The sequence below is a fragment of the Pseudopodoces humilis genome, chromosome 1 (genome assembly GCF_049639895.1).
Source record: "Pseudopodoces humilis isolate 2021_Gansu_Grassland_sample_001 chromosome 1, ASM4963989v1, whole genome shotgun sequence".
Classification (NCBI taxonomy): domain Eukaryota; kingdom Metazoa; phylum Chordata; class Aves; order Passeriformes; family Paridae; genus Pseudopodoces; species Pseudopodoces humilis.
The window spans coordinates 94,254,289-94,277,654 of NC_142200.1; the positions used below are offsets into that span (position 1 = coordinate 94,254,289).

The 23,366-nt window shown below is 35.9% G+C and overlaps 1 protein-coding gene across 3 annotated transcripts in view; it reads left to right on the forward strand.

Moving 5' to 3' along the window:
* ATP9B (ATPase phospholipid transporting 9B) overlaps positions 1-23,366 on the forward strand; it is a 154,139-nt gene that overhangs the window by 94,543 nt on the left and 36,230 nt on the right. For all 3 annotated transcript variants that reach the window (XM_005525241.3, XM_014254567.2, XM_014254568.2), the window contains exons 12-13: positions 9,194-9,354; positions 21,019-21,161. In XM_005525241.3, the coding sequence (XP_005525298.2) occupies positions 9,194-9,354; positions 21,019-21,161 (304 nt within the window). The remainder of the gene's footprint in view (positions 1-9,193; positions 9,355-21,018; positions 21,162-23,366) is intronic.

Here is a 23,366-nt window from a genome sequence, read left to right on the forward strand (position 1 = left end):
TAGTGAAATACCACTCCGTGCATTTCTTTATTTGGAAAATTAATACAGACCTTTTCACTTCATCTGTCAATCTGTGCAACTTTTCACACAATTCCCAACTGTTGGGATTGCTTGCAAACCATTAAGTATGAAATGGTTCATAAAATGTCTTTAAGAATATAAACACAAAAAGAAGGAGTTGACTTTTATGGTAAGATTTTTTTTTGTTGTTGTTGCTTCCTTAATAGAAATAAAGCTATTTCAGCTGATAAATTTAATGATGTAGAAAACCTGAAAAATGCAGCGATATTATAAAGTTAATTTTTGTTATTCAGATGAGGCTTTGTTTAATAAAACCACCATCCTGCACACATGCACTCACACACCACTTGATTTCAGAATTCTGATAATGAAATGCAGGTCTTAAAACTTAAGAAAGCAGAATTTTGGAAATATTAATCTCTCTGTCAGTAAAAACAGATTTGGAATTAAGTACAAAATTTGAAGTATGTGTTATGTGTATGCATTTGTACATATTTGCAGCTCTTTTGTATGTCTGACCAGAAAGACAAATACTTCTGATCTCTATGGAACAATATTATGGAAAATATTATTCCAGAACCTTATTTGTTTGTATGATCCCAAGAATAATTTCAAAACAACGTGTTCTGTTAATTGTTTTGAAACATATTTTGTGTTTGTTTTAGGACAGAAGGCACTAGTAACACAGACATTATATAGATTATGAATAACATGTAACTGTATTAAAAAAAAATAAAGTTAAGAACCATCCTATAAACCTTTTTGTTGATATTCCTTATCTAAAAAGTTTGATATTTGTTTCAGGAAAGTTTTATTTGTAAACACATCAGTGCCTTAAAATTGAGCTAGAAATTCTAGAGTTCAGGTCATAATTTCGACCACATATTTGAGTCTGAAAATTGATGTTTTTACATAATACTAGTAAGTAGTCGCAAATGTTGCACTAGTAAGAAGTTGCACATGAAATCTTATCTAGAAGTCTGCATTGAGAAGATTTGTTTTTTCTGTGTCTTAAATGGTTGTGGACATTTGCTCTGGATTTATTTTGGCTATTTCTATTCAGACTTGAAGAAGGCTCACTCCCCTTTCTTTGAAATTTTACCCTATGTTCTGACATTTAATTAATCTTTTAGGAGACAACTGCTGATTTGCCACCGTATGAAGCAGCTTTCAAGCTCCTTTATAATTTTGAAGTAAAAATAAAAGCAAGTTTGTCTTTCAATATGTATCTCAGGCTTTTTGAAACACTCTCAGCTTGCAGGCTAACAGGATTTTATACTCGGGAATAGCTAGGTGCAGAGACAAAAGTTTGATGCAGTCAAAAGGGTCTTGGTTCCTGCCTCATATGTTTTCCCCTTTATTCTTGAACATTATTGTATGTAAATATACATTCATATTCCTTATGGATAGTATTCAGATGAAAATGCTTTGAAACAAACTTTGAGAGGCTCTGTGTTGTGTGGTTGTTCATTTTTTAACCTGATTTCCTGTGTAAAAATACCTGGATGGTTGTGTTTGTATCCGGGCCTGTGCTGAGACGGGTTTAATGATGGACATGGAGGATACATAGCAAAGGAGGAAGGAGCTTGTAGAGATGCTCCACCAATTAATGAATCACTGCATACTACCAATTTTAATTCCTCATTCAAGAATTTTTATTCATTCTCTTGCATTTATTGGCTAATCCATCTTCTGAAGGTTTCTTCAGCCACTTTAATAATCTGTGTGTTATATCTACTGAATTACTTAATTTACATTTCCATGAAGAAAGGTTGCAGCTCTGATTTCCATCTACTTTTATGGCATAAGCACCAAATTAATGTATCAGTGTTTCTCACTGAAGTTTTTTTCCAACTTTCATTAACTTATAAAATAAAAATGTGTAATAAAATAAAATGTATGTAATTTACCTGGAAAGAAATTTTGAAAATGCACCTCTCAATTTAACCTCGAGTAAAATGGAAGGAAAACATGTTCTTTCAACTGTCTTTAAGCTTACTTTCAGTTTGGGATAAATGAAATTGTGAAATTTTGAAATAAGCTTAGACTTTTTGAGTTCTTGGCTTCATCTATTTAATTATATTCTTAATGGAAAAATTGCCATGTGTTTTGATAACCTTAGCTCTGACCTTTCTTACCCCAGCCCTGTGTGAGATTAAACTCATTACAAAATGTAATAATCTCTTCTAATAGTTTAATCTAGATGGTCTATGAGGAGATGAGTTACTAACAACTTATTTTGAATGTGGAATAAGGAAATGTTGGATTTCTTTAGGTGTATATTTTCCAGTATTCAATTTCAAAGATGTCCTTGAAAAAGCTGTAAAGTTCTCATACCATTGCAAAATAATATTAAGCATATTGTGCCATATATAAAACCCACAGATTCGGTCCCTACTATGAAAACACTACATTTGTGCAATTTTCTGTTTGAAAATTTTATTTAGACCAGTCAGACACATGGTCTGAAGTATAGATATATTGCTATTCCTAAAATTAATGCAAATGAAAGAGCTAGCTGTTGCTGACAATTTGTTAGGTCCCTTTTGCAGTTGTTTTTTACTTGAAGGAAGTAGTACCTGTTACTGAGCTGTTTAATTTTTTTTTTACATATATCTCAAATTTTTGCATTTATTTATTTTTAAATATGCAAATTCTACACAATAAACATTTTTTAACCAGTTCTCCCTGTGCTAATTTTGCAGTTATTTTGGTACAGCTGATTATCTTAATCTGTGAGAGAGTAAATCATGTTTTTTTAACCTACTCAGATTTGAAAAAATGCCATCTTCATTGAATGGGTTTTAATAATAGTGTGTAATGTGTAAAGCTGCTTATTCTGTATTCTGACCCTTCAAAGACCTGATTACATGATGGCATCCGTAGAAAAGTCTTGAGTTGAAGCCGATGATGGCCAGGCTTAAAGCAGATAAAACAAGCACATGTAAAAGGTACATATGAAATATAAATCTGAAGATAGTGTTCCAGTGTAAAATAAAGCATCTTTAAATCCTGCGTTTTCCCCACCACCGAGATTCCACGTTTTAGCAATATTTATCAGATATAAGGAGGATTGCAAGTGCTTAGGAACTCTAAATGTCTTCTGTGCTGTGTACCTGGATTTTTTAAAATTGAAGAAAGCCCCGATGAATTAAGAGTTTCACTGTGTGGATGCTTTTGGTTGATGAAGTTTCCAGTATGACTAGTTATCTTAGATTACAGAAGCAATTATTCTAAATTGATGGGTGGTTTTGAGAAAAGGTTTTCAGCCGGTAGCTTTTAATAGGAGGAGAGTATGTTTGTAATACAGCACAGTCCATGTATGGATACCGGAATTTAAGGCGCTGTTACCCTTTTGGATTTCTTAATGTGCTCTGTGTAGCGTTTGAACCATTCGCGTTCGTGACAGATACGCGGCCAAGTCAGAGAACATACGGCCGCACAGCATCTGACTCCCGCTGCCTTAAGGTGCCAGAGTGTGACTGTATAAAGGTGTATGAAGTGTAACGTTTTGCTAAGGAGGAAATAGAAGAGTCTGAGTGCACAATCTGAAGTGTCAAAGCCGAGTAATTAACTGGGAGCGTTTCTCGCTGCACGCGGCGGGTGCCGGGGGAGGCTCCGTGCGGCACCGACGGGCGCGGGCGCCCTCTGCTGACCAAAGCGCGCACGGCAGCGCTGCCCGCTCCAGCCTCCCGCCTTCGGGCGATGCCGAGCAAAAGCCAAATACCCACGGCTTGGCTTCAGTGCTCTGAGCAAACACTCGTTCTAAGAATAAACATCAGACCGAAGAATATTTAGAGGCAGTGGTGTAGTTTACCAAACCATAAAAGTGTTAATGAAAGCCAAATTTATAGTCGGCAGGATATTAAGAATGAGTCGTGTTCAGTTTCTCTCATTGGGATCATTTGAAAGAGAATGTTTTACTACAAGTAGAGCAAATCGTTCTCATTCAGGTGAACCAGGATACAACTGAAAAAAAAAAAAAAAAAAAAGACACAGTTAGGAAGGTTATGAAAATCTGTGACTGGCATTTGACAAAACGAGTGCCTTACTTCGAACAACTGAGCCCTACTGAAGTGCAGTTGTGGAAATAGCTCACTTACAGTTTCTATTGCAGTAGACAGCTAGAGAGAGCTAAGCACCTCTAAAATCCTGGAGAGGACTCTCAAGCTTCAGTTTGAGTATCCAGACTCAGATGATGTCGAGTCTGGAAAAGGCAACAATATAAAATGGATGAATAAATGAGGCAGAGAGAGAGAAAGAATTATATGAGTCTAATTTTTTTCTTTTTCTTTTTAACATTATAGATATTTCTATTTACAAAAGGGAATTCTGCTTCCAAAGTGGTTAGTTTATTTCCAAACACATAAATATTCATTTATGAATAGTGTGTTAAATTAAAACCAGGCAAGTTAGAAGGGTAATTACAAAACATAATAAAAGTATTCTGCTTTTAAGAGGAGTTAAACCTCTGGTTTTGAATATGCACCAAAACACTACAAAAATGTACTTGAGCTTCTCTTTCATTGGACAGTAACCTGTATTTCTTCTTGAGTTTTAAAATTTCTGCTGTTTTCAATGCCTATGCATCGGAGATGGACTGATGTATGTAAAAATACAGAGAAGTAATTGTAATTTGTTTCTTTGGGGATACAATTAACATTAAATATCTAAAATTATTTGTTGAAATCAGTGTAGAAATAACATAATTCAGTTCCATAAAACTGCAGTATTAATGTGATACCAAATATTTCAGTTTGCTCAAAGGTTCAATTGCATGAAGGATGAATATTTTTTTTTCCAAAGGTAAGACAGAAAATGTTACTGGAATCAAATGAACTATTTTCTTGTAATTACTTCTGCATAAGTCAAATGGAGTGGACTAAATAAGTAAAGTTTATTTCAGTTTTACGAACATAAGTAGACCAGTCCTCCCTCTGCATTATTGCTCAATTCTAAAATTAATAAAACCTGTAAAAGGTTTTTAGTGCTTCACAAAATGTTTTCAAGGTTTCATTGTTGCTCTTGCAGCTAAACCAGTAGTGAGACCATGCTTGAAGATTGATATCAGAAAAAGCAGGGACAGGTGACATTTTTAATAAACAGTCACTTTATGTATTTTTGTGTTTTCTTTGCTTTTCCCACCTTTGACTCCACTGATTAAGAGAATGAGAAAGATATTGATTACAGTGTACCATACTGTATGCAAGATTTGGTGGGTTTTACATGAATCAAGTCAGGTTTGTAGAGAAACGTATTTGTGCAGACCATTGCTTGAGTACAGGGAACTAAGGCAAGATGCTTGCTAAACCTGAATTTACTTGTTTTGATTCATAGTTATGTTGGCTTAATGTGGTTACCTGGATTGCTGAGCAGTCAAGGCTTTGGATCAAAGGAATTAGGAGACTTAAGAAAGAAAAAACATTTACAGATACCAAAGTTGCTCTTTGTGGTTTTAGTGTCAAAGATTAAGGTAGATAGATAAGGATGTGTCGCTTTATTTAGCCTTTAAACACAGATTAGTAATCTGTTATTTCTAGGGACATAGGGAGGGTTTAACAGATTATTGCAGGAAGTCATGGCGGTTTGGATAAATGCAGCTGACTGTATAGTATAATCTATATACATTTTTTTTATAAATGATGGAGTGCTACTAATCATTTTTGTTAGACAGATCTTGTTTTTGTCACCCTGCAGCTGAAAGATGTATTATTTGAATTTTAGTATTTTTAAATATTTATTGTTACGTATCTTTTGCATCTAAGTGTAGGCTAGAATTAATGGAAACATATATAATATACTACTATTCGAGGTGTAATAAATTAATTTCAGAGCATGGATTAGGAATAGGAAAGAAAAAAATTATGTTTATGATGCCAATTAAAACTCAAGTCCCTCTCAAACATGCATACCATGAAATTTCATTGTAGTCAATGCAGTGTTTGGCAGTGCAGAACCAGGCTGATTACTGAAATATAATTACCTTTGTGGAGGAATTTGGTTGCAGGGGGAAGTCTGTCCTAAGACTGTGCCTTAATACTTCAGTAGTATTAAAGTAGGACACTTAAAGGCTATCCATGAACAATTATTTCTAATGCACTTTAAACTGTAATTGAATAAAAAATGGCTGCACTAGACTATTTTGAGAAATCTTTGCCATTTTATAACATTTAATTATCAAATTTTGTTTTTCAGTATTCTAGCATTTTTAAAGTTCTCATTTTCAAAGTAATATCCTTTTTAAAGTGCTAAAAGAATTGTTCTATTGCTACAACAATAGCTTCAGAAGATAACCTTTCCTAAAAGTTAAGCATCTAGGGCAGAAACAGCAATATTGTTGTTCAGATTGTATTTCAGTAACTGGAAGAGTTCTTGTTGTTTTCAACTTTTTAATTAATATTTTTCTCATAAGATAATGAATTATACCATGTGGCCCAAAATGTGAAGTGTAGACTGTGAATCATTCCCTCATTCAAAAATAAAGTATTTTAAAAACTTGTCAGCTTTTTTACCATGCAAGTAGACAATTGATGTTATAAGCCATTACTTTATTGAGAACCATTAGCTATTTAAAACTCTGTGCATAAATTAAAGAGGAGCTAAATGGATTTGCGGTTGTTGCCATTAGTAGCATTTTAAATTATACAGGCAATTATTGTGTTCATTTTCATTATCGTAGAGCAGCCCCTTTGCAAAACTATTGTGGTTTTCTTAGACATTATGTACAAATTTTCCCTTGGAGATTAAAATTTCCAGTGGTGTGTTTAATTTTGTTAAGATGTTTCAAATGGAATAAATATTATGACAAGTAGAAGAAAATTTGTTTTACTAATATGGGAAATAGCAATAAATGGGGAAAATTATGCTAATTCCTAATTAATCTATTTCTAATATTTTCATAGTTATTCTAGTTACTATTTTCCAAAGAAAATTAATAGCTTTTGTAAGATGGCATATTTTACAAATGCTTTGATGAAATCACAGTATAGTTAAAATGAAGTTTATCCACTTTTCCAATATTCAGATGAATTTTGGAGAATGTTAGTGGATTTCTTCATGAAATTTACCTGGGTAGTTCAACAGTGTTTCATTAGTTGACTGCAGAAGTTGTTTAAGTGGAAAGGCACAGAATTAAACTAATTAAGTGTCTTTTACTATATTGGAGTAACTAGCTTTTGAGAAATGGAGAATGCATTTCTATTAAAACTTACTTTCTTTGTGTGCCTTCTTTTGCAATTGCCTTCACTTACTATAGAAAATAAAAACATAATTTACTATCCCCAATAGCATGCATGATCTATATTAAAATGAGTGGCATTATTAGTAGCAAATCAAGTGTTCCTGAGCAAAAGATGAATTGTGTGAAAAATTTTTCAGCATCAGCTTTTTTATTGTCATGATTCCTCTCCAAACACATTTTTGTTGGGTCCCAAACTTAAATTCACATCTGTCTTCATCCGTTAGAAAGGTATAAATGTTTTGAGTTAGCTACATATCAGTGTGCAGTGGACTAAATTTAATGTTTCTGTCCTAAAAGTGGCATTCTTTCCAAAGAAGCTCTTTATTCATTTCTGTTCTGGGGTGGGGTTTTTTTATGGGGGGTGGAGAGGGGAGAGATAGGCTTTCACTACCATGATGCAGGGGAAAAAAAAGTGTGAGGTAGTAGTTATGCATATTGCAAGACAGTGATTCTTTATTTTATTACAAAAAAAGACCAACTCTAGAAGGCCAGATTAAATCATTCCTTTCACTTTTTAATGGGATTTGGATGAATAGAGTAAAATATGCACTTTGCATTCATTGATAGCATCTTTAGGTTGAGGTAATTGAGTCTTTTTTCCCTGACTGAATGAATAATGACTTCATCTGATCCTCAGCGAGGCCTGAAACTTAGGCTGCCTTTGTCAACGCAAAAAGATCTGGGCTTTGAAACATGCTCTACTTCCCTGGCTTCATTTTTCTTCATTTTAATCCAAAAACCTATTTTTCTCAATAATTCAAGCATAAACTATGTAGTAGTTGAAGCAGCGGAAATTGCAAGATATTTGTCCTCGTTGTGCTGCTTTTTAAATGCAGCTGATAAATCAGCCGCTGTGGTCTTCAGCTGCCTGGTTCTCTAGGGAAGGGACAACCCATGTGTAAGCAAGATTGCTGGAATTTTTAAGAAGTATATTTAAAGTGCTTCTTTTGCAGACTGTTTGTTATCTAAGGAAGTGTTATGTTTTATTGGTCTTACTGGCAAGACTTGGAGATAAAAGGGGCATCTGTGATGGGGCCTAGGAAACTCTTCCTGGCATGGTTTTCCCACATATTTTACTGACTACTAGAGCATCCCAAAAAATACCCTAGCTTACATCATACATTATTGAAATGGTGAGAGTCTTAGTTACATAGCTTAAATGTATCTTTTTCCTGAGAAACAGTGGATGACAGATAGCTTCTCCTAATGTTTTACTTAAAATATTTCTAAATCAAATACCTTTTTATTCATGTGAAGTTGAAGCTCTGTTTCACTATATTGGTTTGAAAATAGATGTTCCACTTTACTGTTGTTTATATTATTATACTGGATAAGTGAAAGCATTACACAATTAAAAATCATTTCTGCGGCATTGGTTCAGATTTACAGAGTGATGAGAGCTTAGTGACAAGTCACAGTGCACTTGTCACACGAATGAGAAATCACAGGCTCCATCCCATGTGCCCGTTGGTTCTTGAATCTAAGAGGGATTTGATATTCTAGCAGTCAGTGAGCTCCCTACAAATATAATACTCAGTGCCAGTATTTTTGCTGCGTGCATGACAGAAGAAAATTGTCTCTGCTCATTTGTTCATCTGTAATTGTCTGTCCTCCTTGCCCTTCTGTGTTCCTGTCCTAGAAAAAAGAATGGAGAAGGGATGTCTCCAATTTGAAGGCATTCAAAAGGCTTGGCTGGGACATATCACATTGGTTCTGGGAAATGTTACTGCCACAAAGCCAGGGAACAGCTTTTGTGTGCAAGCATAGGAATAACAATCAATGCAATTATCAAATTTCAGTTAATTGTTAGAAGTCCATGGATTTTTAATAGGTAGGAATAACCAAAGCAAATAATTGCTAATTGTTTGCCCTGCAGAAGCAAAAATTTTAAAAAAAACTCCTGACTAACTGGATTTCTTTTTCTTCCTCCAGGTTGGCTTGCTGGACCTGGAGTTGAATCAGCTGACCAAAGCCCTGTTTTTGGCTTTAGTTGCACTATCAGTTGTTATGGTAACTTTGCAAGGATTTGTAGGCCCGTGGTATCGCAACCTTTTCCGGTTCCTCCTCCTGTTTTCCTATATCATCCCAATCAGGTATGTATAAGAATGAAAGCAAAATACAGTTGTCTAATTTCACTGCATGTGGCTTTCTTGAAATTTATACTTGCTTCTCATTGCAAAGGAAATTGATCTTATCAGGAAGCTGAAGAAGAAGGTGCCAACAAATCTGCTGATTCTTGAAGGATCACTGTACAGAAAACAATACTGTTGTATTTTTTTTGTATAATGTTCATCTTGCTGGAGTAATCAGGATATCTAATCCTTTGCTAGCATAAATGTATTAATAAGGATACGATGTTGGTATATGAGAAAGCAGTTTCAGGAAGCATGCAGTTGAATGAACTGCTAGACTCATTATGGAATTTTATTTTTAATGCCCTAAATACAAAAAATGTTCCATTTCTCTGGTTAAAATACAGACGTTTTACCCAATGATTAATTTAAATTGGATGGCTGAATAATGTAAGTGCTCTTTTACAATGAGAGGAGTTTTAACATGTGTAACCAAGTAGAGACTTGCCCTGAATTAATTAATTCATTAAGCATGAGTACTGTATATTCAAATTGCAGATAAACTGGAACACGAAATAATATCCATGTGTGTAATCAAGTCTTCTGTAGACACAGAAGTGAGAACACTGACTCTGAAATGTATTCTTTTCTTTGCATGGGTATTGCCTTTGCAAAATAGAAATACTGTTTCCTGTTAAAATACCCAGTGTTTAGATTAAGGTAATTGTTAATTTTAGGTCCTCTTTAGAACTGTTCAATTTGAGATACATCATTCAGTAAGCCCAGTGATCAGCCAGAGTTAGCAGCATCTAAACTGCAGCTAGATTTAAGACCTGTCCCCTCAGGCATGCACACGATATTCAAGTTCATGTAGTAAAGAAAAGAAAAATAACAGGAGGATTTCATTAGGCCTTTTAATCTAAGCTTACATTACATGCGTTACTGTGATCACATTTTTTAAGTACATGTCTGTATGAAGGAAATTGTATCATATTTGATCAATGGAATACTCAGGAAGCCTCTGTCCTAACATTTTATAACTTAAAGGACTTAATTTTTATAGTACTTTTGCGTTGCAAGAGAAACTGATTCTGTGGGAAAGTTGAAGGAGAAGGTTCTGGCAAATCTGCTGAAAAAAGAATTTTGGGGTATCTTTTTAAACATTGCCATTGTAACTCCTTTACTGCTTGTATGATGCTGTTCAGCCATGTTGCCATCACACACACCATTACTGAGTATTAAGCAATTTATCCATGTGAAGGGGCAAAAAGGCCTCCATTCAAATTGTTAAGTCTATGTTTTACTGAGAGATACACTTTAAAAATTCCAGGGGAGGGGAAAATAGAGTTAAGGATATAAAGGATCACTTCTAACTAAAGGATAACTTTTAACCATTTTAATATCTTTGTTACTGGACACAAGAGGAATGCCATATAGGTGTTATAAGTAAATTTTACTCTTTATTGAAAATTCAACATTTGCCATGGGAAAAACATTCACTGAGCAGCTCATTTTCAATGTAAGAGTTGTTTAGTGGACTTGTGGAATAGCCTTCCTCCAAAAATAATTCCTAGCATGCATCTAACCCAATTTACAATTGTTTGTGGAATATGAAAACTAAAAGTATTAGAGAATATGATTGGTTTAGTTCATCAGACTGAAATTTATCAGATAATGCTTTCCTCCCTAGAGTTTTATCTGTTTATCTATCAAATTTTCTTCAGCATGGGTCTTCATAAATACAGGGTTGATTCCCACACTGTCAGCAAAATGAACAACTCAGTCATGCTGGTGCTCAAATATGACTACCCTTCCTCTCTTCCATATGTTAAGCATGAAAATGACTTAATTTTCAGGCTGGATTTTGAATGTAAACTCTCAAAGATGAAAATTACAAAGCAAATGACATTGGAGCATCAGGTGTTGTATCCTCCCATTATTTTTAAATAGCTATATGGGGGAAATAATGAACTTAGAGACTTAAATGAAACACCAGAGCTTAGGATTCACTGGTAGAGGCAAAGCATATCTGGACTCAGGCACACATGAAATGTGTTGCTTGATAGTTTTAGAGAATTCAGGCAGTTTCTAATTGTGGAGCTTTTTTGCAGTTCTGTTTGGCTTTTGGCTTGCAGAGCAAGGGAACTTCCAGGTATGCAATAAAAATAGCTTTTCATGGCTCGACATGTTTGGTGAAGATCATCAGGAAGATGATGATAGTGATGCTTATCATATTTTTCATATTCTGTGTTGCCTAGGTGTATAGTTTTGAGCTTCATATTAAGTGTTAGTGAGCTTTCTTCACAGAGTAGGTAGACAAAACAATTTATTTTCTAGCTTGATACTAAGGACAATCGTTACAGGTTTCAGGCCCAAATGCATAAACAGCTGTGGACTGAAGAGATAAAAGGAGGATGGGACTTCATAACCTGAAGCTGTAATTGGACAGTTAACCCTGATATGCAGATGTACCAAAACTTATAAAAATGTGAGACCTCGTGACCAGTTGTTACCATTTTGTGATCATTTTGGGTCCATCTTCAATGTAGCTCTGGCCAGGCTCTTGTCCTGCCCAAGGTACAGATAGGCCCTTTAAGGCCTTTCAATAAATACCTACTTTATTCTTAACTCTGTCTAGCCTCTGTTCTAGGTCAGCCTTCTCAAGGCATCAATAGAGTTAGTAGAGTTTAACTGAACTCTGTGCAGACTCTTCTATAATTAATAGGTGCTTCGAAAGAAGCTGGTTCCTTGTGATTCATCTGCATCCTAAATACTCATCTAGATCAATGCTGCTTCACTTTGTGCAGGGTATTACTGTGGGGCATGTAAGACTTAAGAAGTATAAACATAAAACAACTGTAAAAAAACCCCAACAGCACAGCAGAATAAAATAATAAAAACCATCCCAACAAGCAACACTTAACCACTTCTTACCTCCAAAAAATCAGCCCCCAACATTGCATGCATTCTGTGGTGCACAAGGAATCAAGAAAAATGGAGAAAAAGTAGTAATAAACAACTATTGAAAGCTTAGTCCATCTCTAAACTGTAAGTTAGAATCATTATGCACAAAATGTTTTGAACAGACCCACACCCCCAGAAATGTTTCTGTCATTGATGTTTTCTTTTTCCTTATGGAGAAACCATAACTCAGGGAGCCTCCATAGGCAATCTGCTGCCCTAAAAATTCAAACTATTTTAATTCTTAAGATTTATCAGGGAAAGAGGGTATAAAGCATGTCCTTGACAGACTGTCCAAAACAAAATAAATCTCTCTAGGATTATCTTTACCTATATATTATCTGAGTTTTTCCATGTTTCTCTGCATTTTTAGGCTTTTTTCTAGTTGGGTCTAGCCAACTAGACTATCACCTAGTGCAGTTGTCACATAGCAAGCTAGCAGGAAGCATGTGTCCTCGGTATGTCCATGCTGCTGCTCTTTGTGATACCAGTGTGAAAGTTCTAAGTCTGTGATGTCAACTTTACTTCTCTTAATAAGGTGCTTTTGTTGAGCAACTTATATTTGTTGGATTGTCTGTTTTCTGAATGACAAGGGTCAGAGGGCAATAGTAGTCATGGTGATGAAAAGCCAGCACCCTGGGTGGGGGAATATTTTTAAATTTTAAGTGCAAGAGAGTAGAAAAGGTTTTAATCAATATGGGATGCAAGATATCAACTACTACTGAGATGCAAATTCCAATGTGTGTGATATGGGTGAAGGAAAGATGTTAAGGCTGTTAGAAAGCCTTGTCACAAAATGGTTCTCTTCTTTTCCCCGGTCTTGAGTACTAACATGTCTTTATGAGCCCACTTGAGCTATCATAGCAAATGGTTCAGAAAGCCCAGGCCAAAGAAAAGACTTAGTGATGGCACTGCCCCACAAACTGGATCCGCTCCACCACCAATGGGCTTTGTTTGTTCATTGTCCAGTCTTCTTCACCGCCTTGAAAGAAAAGTGAGTTGCACTTTGTGTTGAGGTCTTCTGTATGTCTGGGTTTTGTTTAAATAAATAAATGAACAAATAATGTAGCCAGGAAAGTTTTTCAAGATAATTTAGGTTTAGCCAAACAATGTTTGGTGAAATTGCTGCCTTGTGTACAGATGTGTGAGTCTTGTAGCTGAGTCTTGTACTTCTGCTTAGCTGTTAATAACTGTAGAGAATTTACCATAAAATTATAAGGTATTGACTGGGGATATGTTAAAAATGTGTATCACCCAGGCTTTATCTTTAGTAGCAGTTTAAAGCTGGATTGACAGGGGCTTAATCAGCATCGTTTTAGAAGGATGTTTTAGTTCTAAGTGTGAACAGAAGCTAGAATGTCTCTTGTCCTTTCCTTTGGACACCACAAGGCTCCTAGTAACTGAGCTGTGCCAAAAGAAGCTATCCCAAGTGACTGCAAGGAACTGCCTTGCATTTAAGTAGTAAAGTTTTGGGGCACTACATGGTCCCTGGCTGGGTTTTTTTTCTGGGTCTTTAAGGGAAGCACTTAAATCAAATCCTTCAAATTATGTCAGTGTGTTCTCAGGGGCAGTGAGGAAAACACCGCTAGGCGGTCTTATGTCTGAAATTCATTAATAGCCCCTCAAATCCCAGATCATATGGATATGAATTTCTGTGTTTTCTTGAGATCCAGGGAGCTCACACCCATGCAGACTGTCTAACAGCAGCAAGCAGCTATGCTGCTTTCAATTGTGCTGTAGTTTCTGCTGTGTTGGAGCTCTAATCTGTATAATCTATAGATGTGAGAGTATATGAAGTTTCACACAGAGAGACAGAATATATATTAGGTATATGATGCAAAGGTTTCATTGTGGAAGAGTAAAGAGCTGCTTTTATGAAGTGGCTTAAGCAAGTGGTTTAATACACATTTAGTATTTGGTGCTTTAGTAACATAAAATGACATAGAATACAATCTCTATAGAAACTGAAAGACATTATGCAATGCTTTATGACATTTTACTAATTAATTTTGCAGCAGAAGTTATAGTGTGTCACTCTTGTGCTAAGACTTATGCTGTCCAGTGTAGTGCTGTACTGCCTCAACTAGCTTTGTGCTACTCTTAAAATGTCTGATATTCATGCTACATAGAAAAAGCACAGAAGAATAAAATTATTTAGATTAGAGAGACTTTTATGATCATTGGGTCCAGCTAGTAACCCAGCACTGCCAAGTCCACCACTAAAACATTTCCCTAAGTGCTTATCTGTGGGTCTTTTAAAAATCCCTCCAGCTATCTAGACTCTACCACTTGCCCAGGCAGCTAGTTCCGATGCTTTACAACAATTCTGCTGAGGAAATCTTTCCTGATAACCAATCTAGAGTTCCCCTGCTGTGACTTGAAGCTATTTCCTCTTGAGACTGATGCCCACCTGGCTACAGCCTCCTTTCAGGCTGTCATAGACAGTGATAAGGTCCCCTCTGAGCCTTCTTTCCTCCAGGCCAAACACCCCCAGCTCCCTCCGCTACTCCTCATAGGACTTGTGCTCCCAGCCCTTCCCCAGCTTTGTTCCCACTCTCTGGACACGCTCCAGCGCCTCAGTGTTGTTCTTGTAGTGAGGGGCTCTAAACTGGACGCAGGACTTGAGCTATGGCCCCACCAGTGCAGGTACAGGGCCGATCACTGCCCTGGTCCCACTGGCCACACCATTGCTGATGCAGGCCAGGGCCATTTGCCTTCTTGGCCACCTGGGCACTGCTGGCTCATGTTCAACAGCTGCCAGTCAGCACCCCCAGGTCTTTTTCTGCTGGGCAGCTTTCCAGACACTCTTTCCCAGCCTGTGGGGCTGCCTGGGATTGTTATGACCCAAGGGCAAGGACCTGCCACTTGGCCTGACTGAGCCTCATACAATTGGCCTTTGCCCATTTTCTGGCTCCGCCAGCCTGTCCAGACCCCTCTGTAGGTCCTTCCTTCCCTCCAGTGGATAAACACTCCCACCCAACTTGGTGTCCTCCACAAACTTACTCAGGGGGCGCTTGATCCCCTTGTCCAGATCGTTATCACAGATAATATAAAACATAACCAGCAACAATACTGAACACAATCAGTCTAAAAAAGAAGCATTTTTTTTTAACTGATCTGTTGTAGTATATCTTCATCCTTTCAAATCTTGTGATATTGACTGTTTGCTCCTAGGTTTCTCCCTAGGTGTTTTTAAACCTTTGGTATTACAGCAATACCAAATTTGTGTAGAATATACAAAAAAAAAAACAACCCATGTTTTAAATGCTATTTGTATTGGACCTCTAATGTTAATATTGTCACCTTTGTATAAGAGACCTAATGAAAAATGGCATCTTAGCTGATAAATGTGATAATAACAAAGAAACATTTTTAATAGGAAGCAATCATTGTCACTCTGAGCTGCACATGCTACATCTCCTATGCAAAGGTGCTTGTTTGACATGTGTTTCATTTTTATTTTTTTTGTGTTCTTCTGTGTTTTAAGCCTGTAAGAAATTCACAGATTAATTCTTTCATTAATTATTCTCTAGATTTCCTCCTGCATTTTTAAGTTCTGTGTGTGTTACAACATGTAATTATCTGTATCAGGGTTGCATTTGGCCCTTGGAAAACTGCATGTGCCACAGTCGTTATAGCAATACAGAGTAGATACACATTTTTTTTGCCACAAATATTTAACCATAAATGGGTTGGGTTGAGTTCTCTTTTAAATTTACATTCACTCCCAGGTTTTCATGCAAAATGCTATGTGTACCGTCCTTAATTTTCTTTTATATGCTCACATAATAGACAAAATTTAGGAAAATTCGTGCAAGAGAATAGTGAAACCAGTTCTGAAGCAAACAGGAACACAGTTCTGAGGTTCTTCTTAGGAATGCCAAACAGATAGCAAAAAACCCTAAATAAAAAAAATATATATATCATGGACAAAGCACAAAGGAATTTTATATTCAAATTTCCTCATCAAATAAAATATGAGAGATGGGGAAATTACAAGATGACCTGTAGGCTGATTTTTATTTGTTGAGATTTTTATATAATATTGTGCTTAAATGAAGTAACTTCTGTTTTGTTCTATTTTTATTTGTTTAGTGTCAGTTAATACCAGTTACTAGGCTCCAAAAAACCAGTTTCTGTGAAGATTTATCTTTCAAGGCATGTTGAATTAAAAATATTTTCGGTTGTTTCTTGACCAATAATTTAAAAATTATTTCATTTTTTTCTAGATTTTGGATAATGCATATATCAGTGTATAGTTTGTGGCTCTTTCAAGAAACTAGGGATATATTAAGGTTAAGGGATGTAGCTGTAGGGAATTTGGTACAGTTTTGGATAATAATGGGATCCAAATGTCACCTTCAGTGTCATTTTCACAGAGAAGGAAATCCTGAAAATAAAAAGACTACATCTCAATTACTTCATTTATTTTAAAAAGTGGATACCACTTTAGGTACTCATACTGTATCTGGAGTTTTGGCAGGGCTTTGGTATTTTGTATAATATATACAGAACTGCTCAGGAAGCTAGGGAAAAACCTACCATCTAATTCTTAGTCAAAATCATACTTGAATTTTATTTGGCACAATACCACTTCATTCACAAAGTTGTCCTTGCTAACTTTATTAGGTCATGATTGCTTTTCACTGAGTCATGAATGGTAGAGTGTTTCTGGAATTTCTAAATGTATTTGTCAAACTATCTCAGTGAAGGCCCTTGCTTATTGGCACATTTGTCCTTTTCACAAAAAAACCCAAATCAGACACATTTAGAAGGGGATCCTACATCTTTGCAATTTGTGAAAAAAATGAAATTTAGAAGTCCTGTAAATGGGAATGTTTCATCTAAAGCACTGGTGTTGTTTTTGGGGGAATAACAATAGAACTATTTGTTTTTAACATGTAGTTAAAAGCACTGTGGATTCTGAAATGTTGTGTTACTTATTTATTCTGAAGCTGAATTGCAGAGAATGCCACCCTGGCTTTTAATGTAATAAATCCCTAAGTTGGGTAAAAATTGCCTTAGGATTGCCTGCTCTAGGGTAACTAGGGCTGAGGTGGAGAGACAAGAAACGTATTACTGTGTTTGCTAAATACGCTCATTCTCCGTAATAGCCTTCAAATTCCTGTATTAACTACTCTGCCTAAATATTGCATGTTAGTTGGTTTGCTAAAAGTTAGTGTTACTAATGCAACAGTTGCTAATGCTATTGTTGGATGCTGTTTTGTGTGTTTTCATGAATAACTGATGTGTTTGGAGTTTGTTTAATTGGATTAAATTGAGAAGGATTTGAAAATTAGTGAATTTAAAATGTTTTGGTTATATAATAAGGTTTCCTAAAGTCTGCAAAGAAATTATGAGAAATGATAGCTAATATTATCAGGCACTGAAAGTAGCTTTATTTTGTTTAAGCTTAGTGTCTCCTTGTTTTAGTATGTAAAAATTCTTGGACTTTTCAGTGAAGTATTTTTATCCATTCCTGTGAAGCTCTGTTGGAGAGGTTTCTAGTTTCAAAAGCATACTCACTATTAATAGGCCATAATCATTTTTAGTATTGTATCAGTTTCCATAATGTGCTAAGCAGTAGCTACAATGATTTCAAAGATAAAAATTTCCTCTTAGACAAAAAGTGAAGGAAGTCAGAGAAGGATACAGTGTACAAATTTTAGAATCAATACTAAAAAAATAATCTATAGCACTATTTTTTATTCCTATTTAATTATTTATTAATCTTAACAACTCAAGCATGTACCCAATATCTTTCTGTGTGCCAGAAGGCTGCCTTGGACTGTCCTAGTCATTGAGGAGACGTTATTTCTCTATAGACCAGCAGTGCCAGCATTCTGCGAGGTCCATCAGCATAAAGGGAGTGCATTCTGTTCTACTTAGCAGTGCATGCTGGAAAGCTAAAGTAATTCCTAAAATGCCTTAATGCTTTGAAATGCGGATTTCTCCTCACTGCTCAGTGAGAGAAGTTGGAGTCTTATTTTTCTTTTCTTCTTACTTTAAATTATATTCAAGTATATTATAGTTAAATGCATAGAGTGTTTAGAATGTCAAAACCAGGTGATACACATGCTTTAAAAAGATGCAGGTGAAGATGCGCACTGCACTTCAGCTTTGAGACACTTTTCGGATTTTATCTTACTGAAGCATAGCTTTTCCTATCTGAACAACTTCGTAAATCGGTAGAGCAGCCATGTGAATGTCTGTGTGTGTGTGCCATGTACCTGAGACTGAAGTGCTTAAATTAGAGTGTCCATCTCAGAATTCCTGTCTTGGTAGTCCAGCCACAAAAAAATGTAGCCTAAATGCCTCTTCTAAGTGAGGTCATGAGCAGCTTTTATCATTCAGTTAATCCACTTGCTCCTGGCTAAAGCAAATGTCCATCTGTTTTTAAATAAAGTGTACTCTTGTTTCTCTTGTCAAGTTAGACGACATCCTTTGTACTTGACTGGCTAACTAGCAGGTTCACATCCTTCATAGGAGTAAATCTTTTGCTGTTCCTTTGGTTTCAGTGTGAGGTGTAATGCTTTGGTTTTTATATTCACTCTGAAAGTTAACAGATAACCATAATAAGAATGCAGTTGGCACAGTACTGGCTCTGGATTGAGTAAGATAGGGTAGAACTGTAGTTAACCAGTATGAGGCAAGTTACTTCCAGTATTTTTCCCACTATACTGTAGCATTATCAGTAAAAAGAATCTGTAGAGTCCTTCTTCTGTTGTCTGTCCTTTTGTTACATACATTTGCATGTCTGAAGACAGATAAAATTAGGGAAGATATTGCAGGACTAATTGGGGTATATCACCAGAGAGAAGAATGATTTTCAGATGATGATGATTTTGGTGGGAAAATAAGATGTAGTTAAAGCATAAAATGCCATCCTAAATGGTAAGTCTTGTATCTAAAATGTATGTTTCTTTTCATGCTGCAACATGTTTTGTCTTCTGTAGTACAAATTCAGGAGGTAGGAGGTGTAGAATAAACTCTTTTTCAGTGTGTTTCAAAATTTCAGATGCTCTCACAATTCTAGTTAAATGCATCTCTTCTTTATGGGATAGTGCAGATAGTGACTCACTGTTCCCTCCACTGTTACCTCAGGTAATTCACAATCTCTTGCTGATTCCAAAAGGACAGATGAAAACTGCTGGAAGCTGTTCTTTTTGTTATGCAGTTAAGGATGATGTCAGAACTATTACAAAAATGTCTGAAGTGCATTAGCAGTATTTTGACCTTGAGAAGTACCTTTGAACAGTTCTAAGACTTACATTACTGTAAACCTGTTGCTTAAGTTGGGACTCTTGTGTTGGCAACTTAGCTGCAAATAGTTCACAGAATCACAGGATATACTGAATTGGAAGGGACTCGGAAGGATCATGAAGTCCAACTTCTGGTCCTGCACAGGACCATCCTCAAGAGTCACACCATGTGCCTGAGAGCCTTGTCCAAACACACCTTGAACTCTGTCAGGCTTGGTGCTGTGACAGCTTCCTTTGGGAGCCTGTGCCACTGCCCAACAAGGAAAGAGTCTTTTTCTAGTATCCAAACCTCCTCCCCTTACAAAAATCAGGTCCTGCCACTGGTCACCACAGAGATGAGATCAGTGCTTTCCCTTCCTCTTCCCCTCAAGAGCAAATTGTAGACTGCGATGAGCTCCCCCCTCAGTCTCCCCTTCTCCAGGCTGAGCAGACCAAGTGACCTCAGTAGTTCACGTAGCTACTGGCCCACCTATTCTTTCAGTATTTCTGTTAGAGCAGAGTCAAGAGAAATCAACACATGCCTATTTCTTAGTCACTGCTCCTCTGACATGGCAGAAGGAACATAGTGAACAGCTAAAGAAAAGTAGCATTTTAATGGTTTAGAACAAGGTGGATAGAGTTTTGTGTTGGAGCATTTTATTATGGGGAAGAACAATGCGATTAAATGAGTGAAGACTTTTTTATTGCAAAATACAAGGTGCATCCTAGTTCTTATATGATGTAGACATGGAAATATTAAAAAAATGAATGCACAGAGTGAACTGGAAAAATATACTTTGATCTTGGACTTCTATGTATAATCATAAAACTTGCTGCAAATTGCATATTTTCTATTAGAGAGTGAAGAAGATTACTTTGTGCCAACATGCTGTTATGAGAGTGCATTTTGCTGCTTCAGCACTTCTCTCTTTTTGCAATGGACTCTTGCTACATTTTGGGAAGGACAAAAATATGATTTTTAGGGAAAGAGAAATTGACAAATATAGTTGTACTGTCCTAAAGAAATAATGTTATTGGTTGCTTAAAAAAAAAAAAGTGACTTGAAAAGGTACAAAAATAGTTGTAATTTCACATCATAAGAGAAAATAGATGGTGCTTGGGGTTTTTTAGTAGATAAAAACTATGACTTAGTGATCTGCTCTTGCTATACATTGGCCATCTGTGTAAGAGTAGTAATGTAATTATGTCAAGAGTCTTCACAAAGTGTTGGAATCTGTCTCATGCAGAATGCATGATACTGCATTTGTTTGTATTGCCATATCTTCTAAAAGTCTGGGATGAAGCTTGTGATATGTACTCTACAAACACATAAAAAAACATTGTTCCAAAATTTTGGTGCACATAAGTTTAAGATCTTTCTTTTTTCAGATATACTAAAAAGAGCTTCTAGCATTATTTTTATGGTTGTAACTATCACTTTGCCTGATATTCACACTGATGATGGTATAAATTTCCTTTGCAGTTTACGTGTCAACTTGGACATGGGTAAGGCAGCCTATGGGTGGATGATTATGAAAGATGACAATATTCCTGGAACAGTTGTTCGAACTAGCACCATACCAGAAGAGTTGGGACGATTAGTTTATTTACTAACGGATAAAACAGGTATATCAGGTTACCATTCTGAAATCTGATAACTTTTATAAAATTTCTAAATGTAATTCTATACTTGAATATGCTAATGTAAGAGTAGATTTAGACTACTGATTTTTCTTTCTCAATAAAATTTTACACATTTTCTTGAGAACTTTTACAAATACTAATAGACTTAGGTAAGTCAGTACTTAGATACTGAAGTCAGTATTTGGTAGTACTCTGATTTATTCCAGTGGGAACATCTCTTTTCTAGCAAGAGAACACTGTACAGCATGAGTAAGAGTACCATATATCTTCCTCTGAAAAGCCTCTGGAATAGCACTCAGGATGTTGGTTTATTCTGCATTTCATTGCTACTGCAATATTGTATGATAATAAGTTAAGAATGGCCTTTGAGAGAGCAAGTCATTTCCAAAACAAGTCACAAGATCAGCCTCCAAAATAGTATCTGCTGTCCCAGTGAAGTTAGTGCTCTTTATGTTACGAAGACCAGTTCTAGAGCTGATGTATGATTTCACCTTCATAACTGTTACTGTACCTCACCTGGTGTACTGGAAGCCCCAACCCTTACCAGGATCAGAAGGTAAGTACTGAGAGTGGGAAGAAGTAATAATTTGTGTTACACTTTCTTGTTTCTTCCTGAGATTGAATAAATAATTTCTGGTAGATATACGTGGGATTATTTTTAAAGCCTAACTTCTGAACTGAGAAAGTTGTTTCTTGAAAAGGTTGAAAAATTCTTTTGCTGGTTTTAAGTCGAATATATTTACAAATCGTGAAATGCTGCTGGAGAGGGCAGGGGTTGGCCTCCTGAAAGCTCCTAAAGCATAATACACAATTTATATCTCCTCCTGTTTGAAATAGTTCTCTATTCCCTCCCATGCTAACAGTTCCATTACTGCATATTTGAAATTAAGTGTACATATATTGTCACATTTTCAATACACACTTTCCTTTTTTCTTCTATAGGCACATATGTTATCCTATATACATCTGAATGTTCTTCTTCTATTTTGTAAAAGGAAAGTATATTGCTAATTACAGTGTGGCAATTCTTCAGAGCAAATGAATGATTGTTTAACAAGTCTTATTTCAGTTACCTAATGATTTGTATGCTATTTGAAACTGCTTATTGATTTTAATTGCACCCTTCATCATGATAAGTTATGTAACTTTGAGTGCTGTCACGTTGAAGACTTGAAATATATAATTTACAGCATATGTTTCGAAAAAGATGTTCAAAAATAATTTATTTCCAAAACAATGCAGTAGTGTTCACTTAGAAAGTGAATTCTAAAGTTAGTTACAAAACACTACTTTCTAAGCAAAACAAATGTAGACTTTTTAAACTGCTATTAGAGATTCTGCCAGTTACCCCACCAAACTGGAAATGCAGTTCAAGTATTGAGATATTCTGCTTACAGTTAGACTGCACTGATAATCTTAGATGTTGCTAAATAAAATACTTACAGTTTTTTTACACAACTCTACAATACAGGAATTATGTTCCTGATATCTACTACCCTGTTTGAGAATTAGAGGATTGTTTGAAAGAACAAAAAAACCCCTGCCATTGTTCTACTTGAAGACAACCATTACACTTAAACTAATAGAAGAGGGATTAAAACCAAAGTTTTTCTCTTTAAAAAAAACCAAAACCACAAAACTTTAGTGATACTGGATTTTTCAAATCAGAAATGTGGTATTACATCCTTAAATCTTTAAAAGGATGCATTTTATTGACTTGTATATACAAGGAGAAACAACCCTGTTATGTGTATAATTGGGTTTTTCTGTTTGGTTGGGGTTTTTCAACATCCATCATGTCCCTTGCAATCTGTAGTTCTGTTTAAGAAGCAGCACAGGAGTACATGCTTAAAAGCTGCTAAATAGACAAAAGTTAAAATACTTTTACCAGGAAATGTGTTTTCTAGCATTTGGATGGTTGCCGGTGTTCAGCCTCAAAGGCTTTTCAGAGGACTGTGGTCTGCTGAGCTCTGGTGGAAGATCTGAATTTGTACAATAATGATATAAAAATGAAAGTAAAGACCATACTCTAGGGCAGTACCTTCAAAGTGTTTTGGAAAGAAGCAGTCAGTAGTCTCACCCTATGCATTTTTACCCGTGTCAGCTGAAAGCTGATGTAAGTGAAAATAGCCAGGAGACGTCACCAGCTTCACACCACTGACTGTGCCTTGCAGAGATGGGAAACAC